A 16,939-nucleotide genomic window follows, 5' to 3' on the forward strand; every position below is an offset into this window, starting at 1 on the left:
GACTGGTAATATAATTAAAATTCTAGCAAGTGTAAACGAGGCAGCTCGAATCCTTATCGAATACTGAGATTAGTAACTTGTTTATGTAAAGTTGACTATAAAATTATTTAAACCATGCGTATTCGAACATTAAAACGCATAAAAAGATACAGCATTTTGGAAAATCACTAGCTAATTAGGTAGGCATAATATTTTCTGTTGTACAGATAAATATTTCCTTATGCAAATGGTGATTAAAATGCACACATTGCTTATATACTCTGTAAAATGCTAAGGAAACTCATGTGATATATTTGTGTCCGCTCTGACTCAGAACGCCATGTTAACGTCCTGCTCGGTTGGTTGTGCTGGCTGACTAGCTTATTTTTAAAGTTCTCTTCTGCAAATAGCATGCTACTACATCAACAGAATTCATCATCTGATCAAGCTGTCAGTCTCGAAACCATCTTTTCCAATACTCATCTATATTGTCTTACTACTGAAAACCCTCAGATACAGACCAGAATTACCGAACCCTTTGCGGGTACCAAGAACAATTGAAAAATAGGGGCTCTACACAACCAGTCGATGCAGGCATCGTGTTTGTTATGGCAGTTTGTCAGCTTAGTCAGCACAATGAGCATCAGCCAGGAGAAAGAGCTTGAGCAGAAGGAAAGGTGGGTCCGGTTAGAGAGCAGAACATCTTTTCAGGTTGTCTGGTTCTGAGGACTCGTTCTATAAGATGTTTAGAGAATTGGCCAAAGCCTGTTATTAACAACTATCTTGGACAACCTGTGTGAAAGGGTGAAGTCCTAGGAGACTGGAAAAGGACAAACATTTGTATTGAGAAGGAGGACAGAGAGAATTACAGCCCATCTGCTTTAACATCAAATACCACAGCAATGTGAGAGATATACGCAAGTTATTTCAGAACACTTGGAAGATAATAAGGAGACAAGTAGCAGCCTCTGTGGACTTATCAAGAGCAAATCATGTCAAACCAAATTATTTTCCTGTAGAACAAGGCAACAGATCTTGTGGATGGAACAGAATGAATGAACAGTTATTGTAACTGTTATCACGGGCAAGGCCTTTGGCACCACTTTCCATGACATTCTTATGCACAAGCTTAGCAAATTAATAAGAATGTTTCTTACGGTTGCAAAATTGGTTGGGAAAAAAGCCCAACCAAAAAGATGCTTAAGGAACAGTAAGTAGTATTTCAGTTCCAAATTGTAAGAATTTCACTGAGAGATGGCATTTAATGATAATCAGTAAAGAAAAGATGAACTTGTCTGATAAGTACAGCAGAGGTGTTTTGTCTCGGTGTGTGGAGGGCTCTGATGAACGAGTATCTGTAGAACAAGGAGCCTTAAGGAGCAGATAGTTGTCAAACCACTTAATTCAAATATATGTAACAAAGCTTTTCATTTGTGTTACCACAGCGCCTGTAGGCTGTAGTAAACGTCAGCACCCACCGCTGTTAGGGGCTGCGAGGGAAATAAACGGGCTCGGTTCGGACGAAGGGGTCGCCCCTGGCGGGGCAGCAGGGGGAGCCGGTGCGGCACGGGAGCGGCGCTGCGCGGGGGGCGGCGCGGGCGGGGGCGGGGGTCGGCAGCGGGGTGCGTTCGGTTCCGTTCGCATCGCTCGGTATTTCTGCTCGTGATACAGCTTTCAGCCGTACGTGAAGCGTAGAGGTTTGTGAAAGTCGTAGCACTTCGTCCTGTACTCCGCGGTGGAGCTCTGGGAAGCCGTTAGCTACGGCAGGCTGGAGTACAGCGCTTTTGCAGAAGCAAGTGAATAGAAGGGCAGGGAATGGGGACTGGCTTCCTCGCTGGCTCTTAACTGATTAGAACAGATGCTGTCTGTAAATCAGAGGCAGTAAAACCCCCCCAAAAGACTAGCAAACTATAAATAGATTTTTAAAAATCAGCGGTAGATAACCTCAATTGAGAAAATACACAGATTGGTTTGTTTTGGGTTTTTTTTTTTTTTTCTTTTTTGTTTTGTTTTGGGTTTGGTTCTTTTTTTTCCAATATGAGAAATGACAGGATTGATTTTCAGGCTTTTCATCTGCCTCCACTTCGGTCTTAACAGAACTTTAAAGTAATTATCAGAAGATTACACTTGTGAAACAGCAAATAAGGAAGCGATGAATGTCCCGAACAAGGAGCATCTCTTCTAGCGTGCTTGCCCAGCCCAGGGCAGCGCTCCGTCCCGGCGCCGGTGCCTAGTCATTTATACCGGCCACGCCGAGCGGAGGCACTGCCCGGCCAGGAATGCCTACCGGGCCGCTCGTGAGCGCGGCTCCCGCTGCGAACCGCTGCGCCGGGTGCGCGGCGCCGGTCCCCGTGCCCTAGCAGCCGCTCGCCTGCCTGGGGGAGCCGGGGCGGAGGCGCAGCCCCGTCCGCTGCCACCGCGGCTCTAGCCGGGAAACGACGCCGGCCCTGCTGCGCTCCGGGACGTGCCGCTCGGCCCGCGCGGGGCGCGCCCAGCCCGGCTGCCCGGGGCCGGGGCCGGGGCGCACTGCGGGCGGACGGCTGCCCCCTGCCGGGCGCGCCGCAGCACGGCGTCCGGCTCCTCCCCGCCCAGTCCCCGCCCGCACGTTGCCCGGGGAACGGGGGTAGGGAGCAGCCGGGCGGCCGCTGCCTCCGTCTCCTCCTTCTCTCCCCGCCGGTGCCCGCAGCGGAGCGGCACCCGCACCCGGAGGCCCCGCCGCCATGCCCCGAGCCACTCCGCTCCTCCTGCTGCTGCTGCTCGCCCTGGCTCAGCGCCGCGACTGCCTCCCGGGGCTGGCCACCGCCGCGCCCCCCGGCCGGGACCCTTGCCTCAGCCAGCCCTGCCGCAATAACGGCACCTGCTCGCCTGTGCCGGCCCGAGGCCCCGCCGCGCCCCGCCGCCTCCAGCCGCTCCTGCCCCAGCCTCCGGCCGCCTACAGCTGCGCCTGCCCCGCGGGGGTCACCGGCACCTCCTGCCAGGTGAGGGGCGCGCCCCCCTCGGCTCCTCCCGCGGGACCTCCGCTCGGCGCCCGCCGCCCGCCCGGCGTCCTTGTGCCTGTCCCTGCCCTTGGGTGTCCCCGCTCGGTCCGCGGCCGGCTCCCGCCCGCCGCCGCGCCCCTACCCCGCCTGCGGGCGCCCCAGCCCCGCTCCGCCCCGGCCCGTGCCGGTGCCCGCTCCCCGCCTCGCGCGGCCGCTCCCTCCCGCCGGCTCCTCGCGCTGCAGCCGGTGGTGCCGTTAGCGGCCGCCGCGGCTCTGCCCCGGCCGTGCCCAGGGGCTGGCGGCGGCTCCGCACCGGTGGACGCGCGGAGCGGGTGCCGGTGCCGCCAGCGCCGGGCTTGGAGCCGTGCGGCGGGCGGGCCGCTCCGCCCGGGAGTGGCCCTCACGCCGGCCGTGACACGGACCGGGGGCTCGGTTCGGGGGCTCGGTTCGGGGTGAACGAGGACGGGGCTGCGCTCAGCCGGTGCCTTCCAGCATCACCTCGGCACCGCAGCCACTCCCCACCGCCCGGTCCCGGCCATTTGTGTGGCGTTGGCTTGCCTGCAGGGGTGGGACGGGGACGGGGACGCACCGTGCCCCCGGGCCCTTCACCGGGGGGGCTGCCCGCGCCTCGGGCGGCGCCGGGCTGCGCTCGGTTCCGAGAGGTCAGAACGCTCCGAGCAGCGGTGGTGATCAGAGGCACGGAGCAGTTCATCTTTCTAACGTGCGTGGTCACGTTGGGATATAATGTAGTAATAAACCGAATTTAATTATTGTCACGTGGAGATTGTAATCTTTTTTTTTTTTTTTTTTTTAAATCTCTGGTATTAAGGATTATAGTCTTTCTTATCGTGTTCAGAAATTCACAAAACCCTTAATCTTCCATCCCTTCCGATAATGAAAAGCAGGTGCAGGGACAAAGAGGTTTGTACGGTACTTTCCTGACAGCAGCGTACAAAGGGCTGGATGGATTAGCTCCCATTTCTGTCAGTGCTCTCAGGTTTAGCTGGATCTGACATCGAAGCAAATGAATTCAAGTAAATTCGATCTGCTTTTTTTTTTCTTTAATGTTCCTCGGTAACATGGTGTCTGAACTATACTGTTGAATCAATGAAAAGGGACAATACGTTTACTGAAGACTTAATGTGTAGGTGAGTATAAAAGTCATCATAAAGTAGGAGCGCTATGCACAGAGTTCTGTGCTTGCCTTAAAATGCCTCAGCTGATTCAGTATAACAATGAAAGTGAAAATATTTACGCTAATGAGATTCTGTAAAACCAGAGAGATGAAAGTGGATTTAAATAGATTTCTCTGGCTAATTTTAGGTTGTCCTCTTAGGAGTTTACTATGTTTCTATCACTACAAAGAGAGAAAGAGCATGCTGCGTTTTTGCCTTTGTTTGTTGCTGTTAGATGTGTCTGAGATCCATGACTGAAAGATTAATGACCCTTTCCAGGACTCAGTACAATGAAACGCTTGCTAGCGCCGTAACTCTTGTGAAGTGTTGTGGTTGGGGAACTGGATTTAATTGTTTTTCTAACAAAAGAAATAGGCGGTATTTTCACAGCAGTTATGTTTTTTATTAACAAGTAAGAGGAGGCATACAGTGTCGTATATTTTGTTTCTTTTTATGAAATAGTAAGTAGTGACCCTCGCAAGGAAAGCTGATAAATGAATGCCACTTCTAGCTATCATGTCAGCAGTTGAATTATGGATGCCAGTTAGCTATAGGAAGTTAATATGGCTTTGAAACATAACTTAACTAGAGAACAGGTATGTTTTTTAAAGGGGTAGTATAAATACAATATATCCATAGTTGACATTTTGCTCATTTTATTGAAATAGGAAATAAATATTGTACAAATGTATTAACTCTTGTGTTGCTCTGTCGTTCAGCCTAACAGCTTAACAAATGCCTAACGGCTTAAATTCCCACAAAGTAAGGTAAAAATCATAATTAATTCAATGATAATGAAGAACTGTAAGGATTTAAAAATAATAAGGATTATTTTTTTCATATTCCTTAAGGGTTATGAGAAGACTATGGGTTAAATCAGGGGATCATTTGGATATATGTAGACACAAGGGCTTTTTGTCTTACTGCTGAGGTTATTGAGAAGTTGGACTTGCAGAGGGGAATGCCAATAAGGGAAAAAAGAACAGGAATTATTACACTAAAATACTGAGATCATGGAAGGTAAGTTTGCAGTTTTGGAATTTGTGATGGAGCTGGAGTTCTTCCGGAGCCCCACCTTCTGAAAATACAGAATTACTTTCATGTCACTTCTAGTAGTGAAGGCAATCTTTCACCAATTCGGCTCAGGTGTGTTGAAACACAGAATGAAAAAAAAAAAGTTCAAAATATGCCTACAAGTCAAGTGAAGTTGTAATGTAGAGTGATTGCAGTCAAAACTGGAGATTGCCACTGAAGTTTTTACTGTAACTGGTTTTGATGCACTTGTCATTTTTTTATTCTTTTCCCATGCCAGCACCAACATCGGCATTGCATGCACATGAGATACTTCTAAAAGTTCAGAGCTTTCCTATCACCAAGTGATACATTTCATTTGGACATAAGCCAATTCCATGATCTTATAATTGCTTTAGTAACTCGTTATTTATTTAACAGCAGAAATTGTAGGTCCTCTTACTATATCCATCCCATGAATTATGCATGTGTATATATCTCACATTACAGTTAGAATATACTTTGTTTTGCAAACTTCAGGTTTGTTTTTTTATGGCTTGTTTGGTTTCACATTGTGGGATGTTGCTCTAATTTAACTCAGTTCCTCTTCATGGTTGTGATTTTTCCCCCCACTTCTCTTTACCATGCTTCTCATCTCTGTAAAGAAGAAATAGACTTAATGTGTTAAAGTATCTTAAACTTTACTGTGAGAGAAGAAATCACATGTATTCCCAAGGAAATTGTACAAAAATTATAGAGAACTCAATGGCCTTTCTGCAGGAATTTGAACTTGGCCAATTCTCAGCTTTACCCTGAAAGAATTTGACAAAATAAATTGAGATGACCTGAGTATGAGATATTAAGTTCCCTAATGTCATGGTTTAACCCCAGCTGGTAATTGAGCACCACACAGCCGCTCACTCACTCTCCCCTCACCCACAAAGATGAGGAGGAGACTTCGAAAGGAATGTAAAACTCAAGGGGTGAGATAAGAACAATTTAATAATTGAACTAGAACAAAAATGAAAGAACAATGATAACAATGATGACAATAACAGTTATAATGAAAAAGGGAAGGGAAAGAATAACATCCAGAGGGAAACACATGGTTCACAATGCAACAGCTCACCATCTGCCCACTGGTGCCCAGCCAGTCCCTGAGCAATGACCTGCCCGTCCCAGCCAACCCCCAGGCATGGAGTTGTTCATATACCAGGCATGACGTCCCATGCTATGGAATACCTCTTTGGATAGTTCAGGACAGCTGACCTGGTGGTGTGCCCTCCCAATTCCTTGTGCCCCTCCAGCCTTTTTGCTGGCAAGGCCTGAGGAACTGAAAAGTCTCTCATCAAAGCCAAAACATGGCCCCGCACTAGCTCCTAAGAAGATATTGAAGTCTATCCCAAATGAAACCAGGACACCTAAACTTTATAGTCTCTAAATTTTTACTTAAAATTTACTTTGATAAGCAATTTTTAACCTTTATTTCTAACAACTAGTCTAATGACTAGTCTGTTTTTTGTAATGACATGTATTATCCAATAAAACTGTTTTTTCTTTATCAGGGAAGTTTTATGTAAAAATTGATCGGTGTTAGTGCCCTATGAAATAATTTTAGAGACATAAGGTACAAAATTGCAAAATAAGAAATGAAAAATGTCACAATTTGCTTAAAACCACAGAATCTGAACTTAGATACTTGCATTAAATTGCATTATATTTATTTGGTTCCATGCTAGTGCTAATTTCATTAAAAGACATAATTTCATTAAAAGTTAATATTTTAAAATATTGTCATATATGCTTTGTTTTAGTTGCTGCTTTTGTTTTTGTTTTTATTTTTTTCTTCCCTCCTTTGATAATTTTCCCTCATTCTTTTCTTTGGTGCTTTTTAATATGCTCTTAATTATTGTATAGATTGTGTCAGTAATCAAAACTAGAATACAAGTAGTATCCGAGCATACTGAACCAGCATTCTGACTTTGCAGCAGTTCTCTTCCATATGGTCTGATTAGTGATGACTGGATGTTCCGCTTACTTCTGAGCATGACATAGGAGCCACTGATGTAATAGCATTTTTGAGTTAGTACTGAAATTATTATTTTAGTGGCAAAAAGATCTCTTTGGTCTTAGGGAGGATATGTTATGTTCACTCCAATGGCTACTTTTCCATACCTACAGTGGAAAATATTTTTTTTAAATGTAACTGTGGACAGCTTGTTTAAAATGGAGTGTTAGAAAGGTGTCACGTGAGTTTAAAGAAGTCAAGGAAAGAACTGATAATATAAAAACTAATACAGATGGATGGTAGATTATCTTTTAAGTTTTGTTCTTAGAATGATTATTATTTTTTTATTTCCCCTCCTGAATTTCTGCCTGATTATGTTTTCCTTTGTTCTCTCCCTTTTTTGGTACTTGTGAATGCCAGATGAATTTATTCTTGTCTTTGATCATGGTATTTGAACATGTGTATACTGTACTGCAGCGATTCATTCTTTTGCTCTGTGTCCCCTGCTTCTATTTTTTTTATGCTGTGTTGGGGTTTTGTTTCTTTTTCTTTGAATTTCTGTCCTCAGTAGATTTCTGATAATGTGCTGTTTAATGCTGAATATGGAAATCCAGGGGTAGTAAACTGCTGTTCAAAGAAAGGTTACTGTTTCTTGACTCAGTGGTGTAATACCTCAGAGTAAGTGGTACAGAGTTTTTCATTGTCCAGGTTATTTAGGTTGCACTGGACAGTGCTATGTAAAAGAACATCCTTTAATCAAACTGCTAAATCACCTTCATGTCAGTATCCTGATTAAATCTTCACAAGATCCTGTTTTCTGTTAAGTGCGTATATCCCTTCTGAAAGGTCTCTAAAGAATCCTTGAATTCACAATGAATTCTCTAGCATATTTTAAATGGTATTTTTTTCATTAAAGAAGAGTATACTCTTTTATCTTTAATAAGAATAAATTGTATAGTTAGCAGATGCCCTGGAGTTTTCTTGTTTTGTTTGGATGTAGTTTAGCCTGAGTTCTGAGGTACCATGTCATTTCCTGCTGACTAACTGCTAACTCTTGTAGTGCTTTCAAGTTGCAGAACTTAAATATTTGCATTGATATATATATATACTGTGTGTGAGAAGAGGCTGTGAGAGCTCTGTTTTTCTTGGAGAAGAGGAGGCTAAGGGGGAACTAAATGCCATTCTCAGCTGCCAGATGGGTGGTCATAGGAGCAAGACTTCTGAGATGTGGTCAGTGAAAGGACAAGAGGTGACACGCATGTTATAGTAGGGGAAGTTCCAGTTAAATCTAAGGAAAAAAAATAATTCCTCACAATGGTGGTGGTCAAGCACAGGAACGGGAACTTAGAACAGTTGTGGAATCTCCATCCATCCTTGGAGATTAGGAGCTTGAGTAGCCAAGGCCCCAAGCACCTTGACCTAGTATTAGCCTTGGCCAGAGCAGAGCTTGAACCAGTCCCTCAGGTCCCTTCCAGCCAAGACCATCCTATGCATCTGTTCTGTAATTCTGTATACACATACACATCTGTGTGTGTGGTTATGTTTTTGGTTCTGGTTGGTTTTTGTTTTTCCCCTAGAGTTTGCATTTGACTATTACTCTTGTCCTGTTCCTGCCTCCCCTTTGCTGGATATTTCAATTATTTCCGTATTATTATAGGTATATGTTTAACATCAAGTCTAGACTGTACTTGGAAGCTGACAAACTTGTGCAGTGCAAATAGGAGTTCTAAGATGGCAACATTGCTATTAGATATCTGAAAAATCTTTAGTATTAATTTCAGGCTACTTTGTTTACAGCTCCTTTAGTCACAAATCGGTATACCCACATTTCATAGACATTGTTGAGGATATTTTTTCTTCAAGTAACAGTTGTGTGTCACACAGAACTGAAGGGTATTACTTGTTTTCAATGAGTTTTTTTGTGACCTGCAAGTGAAGTATTGTTGAGGTGCCTCATGATCTCCACGGTTGCAGTGGAACTGATGAAGTTCTGCAGTATGGTGATGTGAGGTATCAAATATGGGGAACATTAGCGCAGAATGTGAAAAATAGTTTCTCCACCCCATTTATTTTAGCTATTATAACATCTGTTTTCTCTAAATGTAGTAGAAATATATTTCCAGTCAGAATTTTAAGCTTTTCAAATTAGCATCTTGCCTTGAAGCATATAATGTAAAAATATGCGGGAGAACTATAATTCAGCAATTTCCAAAGCAGTCAATAAAGAATTGTGCTGTGATTTTTGCCATGGGAGCTAAACAAATTTAGTCTAAATTTCTGTAGAATAAAACTGGAATAATGTAATAGCCCAAACTGTCCCAATTATATAAGTGGTTATTATTTGGATATCTGCACACTAACCTCGGTGAATCTTTGTATTCTGTCTTTCAATGTCTGGAAATACTCCTGTTAAATCTGTTCAAAATAGCTCTTTTTAAGTGCTAGTCAGGTCATTACATAGTGCAAATTATTTGGTTTTGAAAAATTCCATCATGTAAGTGGAAGTTTCAGGTATTGGTTTTAATAATTTTTTGTAATTAAAGTTTGTAAAGAGAAGGACCAGGTGTAAAGCAACCAAATAATAGTAGAAGATATGCTATACTAAGATGCTTCAGCTTTTTCATATGCTGTATTTCATTGCAGTTTACGCTCTTTGATCTGAGAGACTTTGCAATGATATCTGTTTAAAAACTAGTATTGTTTCACTTTCCTTTGAAATACGTAACTCAATGTTGTCATTTGTGTGTGTGTAGTCCTGGAAATCCTCTTTATCGGAGCAGGTTTCCCATATACTAGGAGAATACCTTATACTGAATACAAGATAAGAAACAACAGACTATGGATGGGAAAACAAACAAACAAGAATATTGCTTAAAGTACTGGAATTGTATGACTTGATTCAGTATTACAGGAGGTAGAAATGCTCCCCTCTTTTTGAGAACTCTCATAAAATCTTCTACATATTGCCTTTCTGAGAAGTACATGCCTTGAGATCAATAATTTCAGAAGTGGCATTTAGCAGGATTTCAGCTTGATCGTGAGACCAAAAATCTTACAAGATGATGCAAGAAATTCCATTTTAATAGGCAGACATGAGTCTGCTGAAAATAGTATCCACTGAACTGTAAACATAGGTTGATATTTGTTGGGATTTGGTTTTTTTTGGTACTTGCTCTCATAACTTACTCTGTTCTTGTTAAATATCAAGTCCCTCATTTATTTCTAGTAACTCTTTGGCTGTGATAATTTGTGTTCCAATTAATCCCACAGATTAATTGCATGAAAAACATGAGTTTATTAGTTTTTATTTTCTTTCTTATTTTCTTATGTCCGTGTTGCATATTTTTCCCTCTTAAGAGTTATACCACTCTTCCCTCCCTGTGCATGTAGTGAATATTTTTCTTTTCTGTGGTGTCCTTTCTGAGCTGAATAGATTGAGCAAATAACAATGTCCCTGTTGGTTGCTGGTTAATCTCAATATAGTCTGTTTTGAACAATGCTAAATCCCATTTTTTTATGTATGCTGAGAGATTACCTGTTCTTTTGACAACTGCATTATAGTGAAGGCTTCAATAATATCCACTTTACTTTTTTTTTTTTTTTTTTTTTTTTTTTTAACTTTTGGTTGATATAGGTGAACTGAACTCATCAATTTACCTGTCAGATTGTGGTGTGGTGATCCCCGAATGAAAGCATCCATATTTAAAGTGTATTCATGTCAATTGAAAGTATGTGTTTGGCAAGAGTAGGGCTAATTTCCTTAAAAATTTCTTAGTGGCATTTAAGTCAAAATCTGAAGGTAAAAGCAGTTTAGTATGTGCATTTGACATTGTAGAGCATAATTTATTAAGCCTTTAATTGGTTCTCTGGTTTTTAAGAAAAAAACGGTTTGGTTCAACTTATTGTTCTGTATGGTTTTGCCAACGTATATGTTACAGGAATAATGTAAATGGTGAAATAAGTGTCCTCTGGAGAGAAACTTGTCACTCATCAATATGAGCTATACAAACCACCAATTATAATTGTATTACTAGGAAAAAGCTCTGAAACTGCAATTGTTGCAATTTTCCAACAGCTTTGTAACAGTAGAAATGCACATTGAGATATACAATGAGAGAAGTAATATTTGCTTGATAAGAAAACTCTTTAATTTGTTCTATTGGTTGGGTGTAATCTCCTACAAAGAACTCCTCTTGCATTCAAATGCTCTTTTGTATGCCACATATGTAACGTCTTTGAGTTCAGGAACTCATATCACTGCCCCACATTATTTTTCAAGTTTGCAGTGTTTTTTTTTAAAAAAAAATTACAGACCATAGTAAGTGTAACATACTGTACTACTTAGCATTATATTCTGCTGTAAACCTGAAAAAATAGCTGTAAACTTTATAAAAAGGTCTGGAAGTTATACATCCTGACTAGGAATGGGGGTATCAAGGCTTGGTGCTTGGAATGCTGACTGCCTTGCTGAGTCACTCTTACCACATTCTTATTTAAATTTCTCTTCTATAAATTCAGATAATCCTGGGTGTTCTATAGGTTAATTTGTGAGTGTGTATGGAGGCTTTAAGAATGTTAGATGAAGAGCACTTTATAAGGAAGCATAGTATTGAAATACCAGAATCTGAATTACATGTCAGTGGCCTACCAGAATATATTTACCTTGTAAGGAAAAAAGCCTTCTTATGCAAAGAAAAACCCACCACACACACAAAAAAACCCCTCACACCACACAACCCCCAAAAAAACCCCAAAAACCCAACCAAAAGAAAAAAATTATCCATTTAGACTATTTCTTTGTCTGGCAAATATTCAGGCTAGCAGTCTACAGATTAATTTATTTTCATACTGTTCTTTCCCACTGGAAGCAGGGGCAATAGATCAATGACCAGTATTTCGAAGACTTCTGTAGCAAAGGTGTTTCATGAACAAGGTGCTCTTGAATAAGTTAAGAACGGGATTCAATTTGACTGTGAAAGTAGGGTTGTTATACTGAGATAAGGTCACTGAATGTTAATGATTTTGGGAGCTTTGTTGTACTTCATGTATTGGTTACAACAGCAACTGTATTGTCAGTTTGAGAAGACCTTTGTGTATCTTCAGGAACAGTAGCTGTAAAAAGAGTAACAGGATACGGCTCCTTTTCTTTACAACAAGCCTCATTTTCAGTCTAGGTTGCCCTTATGTGCTGCTTTGTAATGGGCCTAATAAAGCTGAAGTTTGTTGTTGACAAATGCACAAGAGAAGGAATAATTTCAGCTAACCATGTATATTCTAAATAAACTGTGATTATCTGGGGGGAAGACCCGTATGTTCTGATAGCAGTATGTTGAATAATCCTCGTTGAGCCTGAGTGCTCAAAATGCAAATAATTTCAAGATTTGCAGATAATGTCACAAGAGAACAGAAGCTGTTTGAGAATGCTGTTCCCTTCTATGAATGAATAGCACTTAATCCCCTGAAATCAAGTTCAGGTAACTTTACTTACAAGATAGAGAGGGCAGAAATAGATATGACCCAGAGAAAGGGCAGCAGAAGTGATTAGTAGATGTGGAAAGATATGAATAACCTGGGAGAAACAACTTGTTCACTTTTATACAGAGACAAACAAGAAGAGTCTGACTAAAAGGTAATCTTATGACAAGGACAGTGCTTCAAAAAAACCCCACAACAGGTATGAGACATCAGCTAATGTGGCTAAGGGAAATATAGGGACAGTTTTCTGTAATTTTCCAGACATAGTATGTTGCTGTGGTCTCCATTTGAAGTATTTGGATAACGTCATTTGTCCATAACAACAGTTAGGTATCACCATGAACTATATGGCAATTGTCATGTTTGTTATTCAGCCCTCATGGTTTGTGCTTTAAATTCAGCAAATCTGTAATAATGCATGCAAATTTTATTTGTATTTTCATTAAAAAAATTAACAGATGTATTGTTTTTTTCTACGGAAGAAATTAGGTATTATTTGATATTTTTATCAATATGATAATATTATTTGATAATAAGAAATTATCAAAATCAAATTAATGAGTGAACCTCAGAAACCTAATACATGGCTTAGCTTTCATACAGACCTAGCAGTCTATTAATAACTTGTGACTGACTACATACATGTACTTCTATTGTACTAATTTTCAGGCAAATATAACTGAGCATTATTAAGCAGAACAAGGTAAAGATCGCCATGTAGAAGTTCAATTAACTTAAGAGCTAAGTAACTTTTGTGTTGATAGTCCTAATTCTGCTGTCTGGTTGCAAGAGAGCTTTTTTCTGGCATTTGTTGTCACTATGGAACACCAAGGTTATGTTCCTGTATGTAGGGATCTGAGAAACTTTCTCATTTGAGAATGCCTTTGAATTTCAATGAGTTGAATTACGTGAGGTTTACTGACATAGGTAGGGTCTGTAAGACCAGATACTTGATTAATTCTTTTTAAGGCTACAGTGTACTGTGTGATGATGGCATATGTGACAACTGAAGAAAATGGTGTTGAGTCCCCTGGGAAATTAACATGTTTAATTGAAGGAAGGACAAATTGACTTAATTTACATAACTGTAATAGGACTCTAATGTTAAAATTTCCCTAACTACTGGCTCTTGAAAGTAATGGAAAGTTACTGGGTTGATGTTACAGAAATTCTTAATAATCTTTCTGAGGGTGTGGCAGGATCTGGCTTCTATAGAGCATGCTAAAAATGTGGAACATCTTCTTTTAAGGGCTGCTTGAGACTCCACTATGCCATCTCTTAAAGGTGAAATAAACTCATAGTAATTTCTCTGTCTATAAAAATAATAAATATAAGTTTAGAATTAGTTATTTTGGTAACCATTTGTGCTTGGGTTTCTTGGTGCTCCTGAAATGCAGCAAAGAAATTACCTAAGTGGAATGATTGCAGAAGGAAGGCCAGCTTCTGAAAGCCTTTCTCCCCAGTCAGCTAGCTTCCCTTGTGACACAAAATTTTAACTCTTTCTGCAGGTGAGTGAGAAAGAATGGATTAACAGTTCCAGTGAATCTGCCTTTTCACAAAGGCCTGCCTAAGAAAAGCACGATAGATTTATCAGTTACAGGTATAATTATCCAGTCCTGCTAGCAGTAGCATGCAGCAAATCAGGGTATGGGCCAAAACCTCACTATATTTGATTTAGGATTATGGAGGATTTTCTGTTAGCATGACATATTAGTGAGTGAGTGATTTAACCATATTTTATGTTCATATTAGATAATCTGTTGAAGGATACTCTGGAATAACAGCTGTGCTAGCAAACCTTATTGTGTAAGTGATGTATAGCAAACACAAATGTAGCATCTTAGTTGATTTCTGTATGATGTATATGCTTTTCACTTTGTAATCAGTACTGCAGCAGCTTCCAACTTGGATTTCTAGTTCTAAGGATGACATTTTCTTTTCCAAAATATACTTACATCCAGTTCTGGTCTGTGTTCTCAGAGTTTCTAAGTTTCTTGCCTAGGGTGTGTAAGCAGCTCATAAGCTCTGAGAGCTGCTGGCTGGTAGAAGCACTTCCAAGCTCCTTGACACTAAGTAGGGCAGTTTTGTGAAGCTGAGAAGTCTTGAGAGCTTGTCATGGTTTAGCCTCAGCCAGCACAGTAAGCACTACACAACTGCTCACTCAGCCTCCCTGCCTCCCTTGGTGGGATGGGGAAGAGAATCAGAAGAGTGCAAGAGAAAACTCATGGGTTGAGTCAAAGGCAGTTTAATGGTTAAAGCAAAAGTGACACCTGCAAGCAGAGCAAACCAAGGAATTAATTCACTACTGCCCATCAGCAGGCAGGTGTTCAGCCGTCTCCAGGAAAGCAGGGCTCCATCATATGTAGTAGTTACTTGGAAAGACAAATGCCATGACTCTGAACTCCTCCCACTTCCTCCTCCTTTCTCCAGCTTATACGCTGAGCATGATGTCATATGGTCTGGAATATCCCTGTGGTCAGGTGGGGCCAGCTGTCCTGGCTGTGTCCCCCTCCCAACCTCTTGTGCACCCCCAGCCTATGTGCTGGTGGGGTGAGGAGCAGAAAAGGCCTTGACACTGTATAACCACTGCTCAGCAGTAACTAAAATATCCCTGTGTTCTCAACACTGTTTTCAGCACAAATCCAGAACATAGCCCCGTACTAGCTACTGTGAAGAAAATTAACTCCACCCAAGCCAAAACCAGCACAGAGCTTCAAGTTATCCCAGCCTTCTTATGGCTTTGAAATTCTGTGCAGTGACTCCGAGAGTGGGGCTGCAGCTCAGGGCTGCAAGGTGCTTTGCTGTGCTCCCAGATCTTCAAGCACAGCACTAGTGCTGCAGTAGGGAGGGTACGTTCACCAGAAAGCTTCCATCAGAAACATGTCTGTGATTTGGCCTCCTCTGATCAGAGGTGCCAGCACAAAGCTCTTTTTATTCAATTAACTGTTACTTTCTGATAACCCCAATGTTTCAGTCAGAAGTTTCTACCAACTGTAAGAAGTGTGGTATAGTGGTACCTAGTAGCAAAAGTTCCCAGGTATTTAATTATGTATTGCTTTAGATGTTAACATTGCCATTATCTAATCTACTTTTGGAGAGAATTGTAAAACTTTACAGTATCAGCTGTTGATCTGCTCAGTTTATTTTTCTCTGTCTTTTTAAAATAACACAGATGGGGTTCTCTGTGTTTTTTCAAGGGAATTGTAAAGGTATTAGGTTGATTTTGAAAAACTTTAATATATGGATACATAAAAGCAAGACTGCAAAGATCTGGGTCTAAATATTTGCTACCTGCGTAATGTTCATGTTAATGATGCTTTTAGTGTTAATGCTACACTAAAGTTGAATTGAGATGGCTTATGTGTGTTGACTGTGGGGTACAACTATGTAAGTATGTGTACGTAAATACGTGTCTTGAAGTAGCTGATGCTCTGCAAGCTCATCTCCTGTTTTATCCTGTAGTAACTTGCCTGTTTGTTTATGGAAATAAACATCAATGAAACTAATTCCTAAGGTCTAAAAATGTTGCCGTCTGGAATTGGGATGAACAAACACATCACCTTTTTGGCAGAGTGAGATGATGTAGTTTTTGTCTATTTCTTACGTTGGAACCTGTGGTTTACTTTGTTTAGTAAAGTATTTAGTTACATTTTTCCATACTCTCTCTATCCAAAGCATATTTTTTCAATGCACCAAATTATTTTTTGTCCTATACATCTCAAGCTACCTTAATAATCCAACTGGTTTTCAGTTACTGACCTTCACTGTTCGGTCTTTTTTTCCTTCTTCCCAGTGTATTAACAAAAAATGTCACATGGGAAAGTTGCTGATGGAGCTTGTATCCCTTATTTCAGGAGAATTTACTTTTTTTCTAAAGACAATAGTGTCAAACCCAGAGGAAACAACAGCTGATGTAGGGGTGTTTGAGTGTGGAAACTAATTTGGTTGCAGTCATTGAATTGTGGGATGAGTAGAATAGTAAGTTATTCAGAGTCCCTTTAGACCTCATGAAATAAATGGGATGAAGAAGAGTATAAAATGTAATACTGTGTGTTTGCATTTCTTTACTTAAGACATGAAATATAGGCAGCATCAGGAAAAAAAAGGAAAAAGTTAAACTTTACAGTTAGACTATTAAGCTTGTATAACAGATAAGCTGAAATATTCACCATAGATATTCATAATAGAATGAGGAAATCAATATATTCAGACTCATGTTCTGGAATGTGTGAATTCTAGGTCTGTGGAATGTGGCTGTGTTCTGGAATTTGGCAGTTGTAGCAGCTTTGATTTAATATACAAAATATTCTCTG

General features: G+C 41.0%; 1 protein-coding gene across 1 annotated transcript in view; it reads left to right on the forward strand.

Moving 5' to 3' along the window:
• Positions 1-293: 293 nt before the first annotated feature.
• DNER (delta/notch like EGF repeat containing) overlaps positions 294-16,939 on the forward strand; it is a 157,797-nt gene continuing 141,151 nt past the window's right edge. Inside the window, exon 1 of the mRNA XM_080409985.1 lies at positions 294-2,957. Coding sequence (XP_080266111.1) covers positions 2,700-2,957 — 258 coding nt within the window. The 5' untranslated portion in view covers positions 294-2,699. The remainder of the gene's footprint in view (positions 2,958-16,939) is intronic.

This window comes from Falco punctatus (assembly GCF_963210335.1).
Source record: "Falco punctatus genome assembly, chromosome: 13".
Classification (NCBI taxonomy): Eukaryota; Metazoa; Chordata; class Aves; order Falconiformes; family Falconidae; genus Falco; species Falco punctatus.